The sequence below is a fragment of the Capsicum annuum genome, unplaced genomic scaffold (assembly GCF_002878395.1).
Source record: "Capsicum annuum cultivar UCD-10X-F1 unplaced genomic scaffold, UCD10Xv1.1 ctg66942, whole genome shotgun sequence".
NCBI lineage: Eukaryota > Viridiplantae > Streptophyta > Magnoliopsida > Solanales > Solanaceae > Capsicum > Capsicum annuum.
The window spans coordinates 1-5,350 of NW_025876348.1; the positions used below are offsets into that span (position 1 = coordinate 1).

General features: G+C 37.5%; 1 protein-coding gene across 1 annotated transcript; it reads right to left on the reverse strand.

Annotated features, from left to right (window-relative positions):
* Positions 1 to 115: 115 nt before the first annotated feature.
* LOC124893892 (putative late blight resistance protein homolog R1A-3) lies at positions 116 to 4,677 on the reverse strand. The gene is made up of 2 exons (XM_047404727.1): positions 955 to 4,677; positions 116 to 720 (listed from the first exon to the last, which is right to left on the reverse strand). Exon 1 carries the CDS (start codon positions 4,675 to 4,677, stop codon positions 955 to 957), a length of 3,723 nt encoding a protein of 1,240 aa, XP_047260683.1. The 3' UTR covers positions 116 to 720.
* Between the last annotated feature and the right edge of the window lie 673 nt (positions 4,678 to 5,350).

Genomic DNA, 5,350 nt, shown 5'->3' on the forward strand with positions numbered 1-5,350 from the left:
CAATCAACTAAGAGCTCAACGACTCTGATGCCATGTTAACCTGTGAGATCTGATGGTACAGCAATGACATATGAGATAAGCTAGAGAAAGAGAACAAGTTGAGAGAAGAGAGATGTAAATTGAGCGCTGATCTCTTTAAACTCAACGTAACAGTACAAAGGAGTATATAAAGCAGAAGTAAGTCGGTACAACAGTGCTTCTTGAATAAATAAATAAGGTTACAACTCATAACACTTTTAAGTGCAAAATTTTAGACAAACTAAAAAGAACTGAAATAAACTCAATTTCTTGAACTTGGTTATTTAGAACATAAAGCATACCAAGGACACATTCAAATGTTGAAATCATAGAATCAATGCGGCAAGTACATTCCACACTTTTGTCGACTCCACCCTCAGTCATCACAACAAGAGAAAGTCTGATCCAGCTTGTGAAATTTGCGAAATTAGGAAAATTTTCACTTCCTCGATCAATAATGGGTTCCATGGTTCCCATGCCACAACAGCCTAGTTCTTTATCTTGCCCTTAACATGCCGGCAGTCAATCGGTGGTAGTGTTACAATACAAGAGGATGGATGTTTTGGCTAGCCGCACAATAGACATGAGCCCTTTATATACTGTACATTACATTAATAAAACAACTGCTTCATTCTTAATACCATTCCACTCTTTAGCAACAATTAGCTAAGAAATGAATCCTATCAACTCTCTGTGCTTTTGCTGCAGTTGTCAAATTCAAACACAACCTCGTTAGTTTGTGATCAACATAGAGCAACTAAGTTAAAGAAAGTATCATACTAGAAATAAAAAGAAAGGAACAATGTGATTGTTGTGGTTACGGACACATGGTTGACTCACAGCTGATCACTCTCCTCACTGTATTAAACATATTGTTTGCACATTAGAGGCACTTATATAGTCAAAAACGGCAGATAGGAGTTTGTTTCTACTTACTCAGATAGTGATGAGGTTTATACGGTCGCATCCTTCATTCTCCTCGACTTCCTTCTTAATTTTCTCAGCTGAATCCTTCAGAGATCTCTTGCAGTACATCAACTTAATCTGTTTCAGTGTTGCAATATCTGCAAAGCTAAGGGGAATCTCCTTGAGCTCACTGCACGTTTTTATAACAAGCGTTTCAAGCTGGGGAAATGAGTCTTCTGAGGCTTCCCACCTTGAGATACCTAAGTCCACCAGTTTCAAGTACTTAAGTTTAAGGAACTTGATATCTTCAAGATACCAAACTCTGTTGAGAGTGAGATAAGTGGGCAGTTCCCGTAATTGGAGATACTCCAGGCATGGTAGTCTTGCAATGAAGGACATCACATTTTCTATAGGCATTTTGAATAGTTCCAACTTCTTCAAATTTGAAGGCAAGTGTAACCCCGATGGAAGGACACTGTCAAAGGAAAGGCGAAGCTGGGTAAGACTCTCCAATTTGAGACTGATACATGCAAAAAAATTATGGGCCTTAAAAGAGATTTGAAGTTCATGAATATTGGGACACCTCCGTAATAACACATTCACCCTATCAGCTTGATATTTAACTCCCCTTAGTATCCTCAAATTTTCCAATTTGGAGGATTCTTCAAAGATCCCCTGCTTATCAAATTCCAAATCAAGCTCCGCATAATAAATCTCAACATGCCTTAATTTTTTCATTTTCCAAAAAGACGCCGCTAATAATGGAGACTGGTTGTAAGAACTCACAATTAAAGTTTCAAGATGGGGCAGATGTGGTTCTGGATGAAAATGGAATTTATCTGCCTTAACTGCGAGGTACTTCAGGTGAATTAGTGGTTTCAATGTAGCTGATGACAAAGCTCTCACAGAAAAAGAACTCAAATCCAAGACCTTAAGAAGTCTCACTTCACTAACCTGACGGAAGGGATTCCATTCAGAATTTGTGCAGTTTGTCGTTATAAGTGACCTCAAGTGTTGCTGGAAAGGCTTCCGTTTTTTGGAAGCCAGAGATGTAAATTTGGAAAGCTCTTTACTGAAACTTAAGCTCACTCGATTTCCCTTCCATTCAGAAGGTTGAAACTGAATATGATTCCCCTTCAATGCCAGCATAAAATTTTCCTGTCTACTCTTCTCCAAGCAAAAGTGAAGCACTACATCATGAACCTGACAGTATTTGACTTTACCATTATATCTTCTCCTTGAAACCATTACCACATTACTGCTAATGAGATCCATCAAGTAATCTTCAGCAATCTCTTCCTTCAGTCTCCCAGATTCAATGTTCTGCACAAAGCCTTCCGCAATCCATAGACTTATCAATTTAGACACTGGAATTCTTTCATCCTCCGGGAACATCCCCATGTAAAGTAGACAAGGCTTTAAGTAATCAGGTAAGTTATCATAACTTAATTGCATAGTTGAAAGACTATATTCTCCAGACTCATGATCAAGATATTCAAATAGAGCATCTTTAACCTCATGCCACCAAGAGGCTTCCATTTTATTCCTTTTGATTATTCCAGCTACAAAAATAATCACCAGAGGTAGTCCTTTGCATTTTTCTGCAACTGCTAGACTCACATCTTGTAGTTCAGGGGGTAAATCTTCTTTTTGAAACACTTTTTTCTGCAACAATTTGCAACTCTCATCTGGTGTGAGGAATGGAAGGAAATTAAGATCAGTATAGTACTTAACGTGTTCACCAACTTTCTCAAGTCGAGTTGTTACTACAACTCTGCTTCTATTTCCACCATCAGGGAAACAAAGGCATAAGTCATCCCATGCCATACAATCCCACATATCATCCAGGACAATGAGATATCTCTTTCCCATTAGGCTTTTCCTCAACTTGGCAGAAAGGATGTCTTCCTTATCTCCGTTATCCTTTGAACCGGTAACTTGACTAAAAATATCTTGTAATAGCTCTGTCAGGTTATATGATTGGGAAATAATGCACCACGCTTGAACATCAAAGTGAGAAACAATCATGTCCTTATTGTACACTTTTCTAGCAATCGTCGTTTTCCCTTGTCCCCCCATGCCTACAATAGGGATAACGTCTAGCTCACTTGTCCCTCGAGTCAGATACTGAATTAGTTTTTCTGTTTCTATCTCAAAACCCACTATCTCATCATCATCACTCACGGGATTGCTATGTTGATTTGGCAGATGTTTAGATGGCTCTACCACATAGTGAGGCTTGAGAGCAACGTCTGCCGACCAGATCTCAGACACCTCTGCATTAATTTGCTTGATCTCTTTTAAGATTGTAGGAAGTGAACAAAATATATGCCAAAACACATTATACTGAGCAAGAATATAATCAATGGAAACTTCAGCTTCATATGCCAAATTGATAGTACGCCTCTGAAAATCTTTAAGAATTTCATGTTCATGGTGCACCTTTGCGACATCTCTGAAAATGGATGATAAAGATGACAACTCCTTCTCTAAAATGGATGTAATAGATGATAGCTCTCTCTCCAAATCATCAAAAAGAGGTTTCATCAGGAAACCTAAATCTGATTTAGATTTCAACATCTCATTCAATTTCCTTAAAAGAGAATCCAGAAATCTCAGTCCACCAACAGTGCGGAACTGAGATGGAGTGAATTTTAAGGATTTGTAGTATGACTCCACTGGTGCCCTTAGATCTTTAGTTTTCTCCAGTATCTGCATCGAGCAAATATCTATTTTGCTAGTGGCATCTTTGTCTATAGATCTAGGAAGAAGCTTTTGAATTACATATAGAACATCACCCGCTATAGCTGCAACCTTTTGCATGACCTCATTCAACCGGTTACCATTATTAACATGATTTGATGCATCAGCATCAAGGAAAACCAACAAGAACTCTATTGCCACATCAATATTTTCAGTAGAGATATTATTTGGAAAGTTCTCGTGCTTTTCGTTTCTGAGATACATCAGCAAACTGCGGAGATGAAGTGAAAATCCTTTTGGTAATTTCTTGTCCTTGAAAATTTTTGATTGAGTAAACTTTGTAGCCTGTAGTTCACCAAGAAAAATCTTATTCATTTCCAGCTCCACTAATACAATCAAACATAATAGATAGGGAGGTTTATTGAATATATCATCTTCAGACTCTGCAATGTCAACTAAATCAGCAAGACAAAATTGCCCCACATTGTTAGCCATGAACTGAAGTCGAGTCTCCAAACATTCCAACTTCTCATGGTTGACGTAACCATTTATCTCTGTGGCATACAAGTATCTCAGAAATTTCATTTTCTTTTGAACAATTTCCAGTTGCTTTATAAACTGATTTATTTCAAGGTTAGGCCTATTCAATTCCCTGTGGCACTTCAGTACATCATTTAGATTCTCTCCAAGGCAATCCATATATTCCGACAGATCAGAACCATTCAACTCAGAATTGTAACTTAAACTAGTATTACCATCAATGAGTTCCAACAACTGCGATTCTAGCCCTTCCAGATCAAGGTTAGTTTTACATTCATCTGGAATTCCAATGAAATCCCGGTGACGCATTTTCACAATCATATTTGCAGTCTTTGTGAGTATGACTTTGGAATCAGGCGAAAGAACATGATGATACTTTACAAAGGTTCTCAACAATCTTAGATCCATTTCAAGTTTCTCAATTTGATCAATCTTGAAGCTAAATAGATCACCTCCACTCTTGATCCTTCTTAGGTGATCTAACATTTCCTCAATTTCATTTTGTGCCATCTTCTGCGATAAAGTAGAAAATTCCTGCAAGTTCACAAAATCTTACTATATTAGTTTCATTAAGATCAATAATATCTACTCTTTGAAGCTATGTTAATGCTTGTGTTATGAGAAATTGCACAATCTTTCCCAGAGGTTTCGACTTGTAATACATAATTCTCTTGTGGTTTCAAAATGACACGAAACGAACTCATTATTTATCGTTCAATGCATGCGATTCAGCCTTTAAAAGAGGATATCTTTGTCCCTTGTACTATAATATTGCTATTTTACATAGAAAACTATACTCTCATATTTAATTGGACTATGAATGGCTCTGGAAAAGAGCAACAACAACAAAATATCCAGTGTAATTGTTATGGGGAAGGTAGGATTACGTAGACCTTACCCCTTCCTTTGTAGGGTAGAGAGGTTGTTTCTAATGGTTTTGAAAAGGGGAAAAACTGAATACAAATAACACTTTAACTTTTTAATAATTAAAACAATGAGAAAAATGCACTGTTTCCACTACCCTGAACTATAAACAAAATTGTTGAGACACTCCAGCTTAAAGGCGGTCCTATTACCCCCAAACTAATTAAAACCGTATTTTCGGCAAACTTAGTGCCTGCATGGCACACTGCGTGCATCAACACACTGAAGGTCCACGTAGGCACACGTATGTGCTACATAT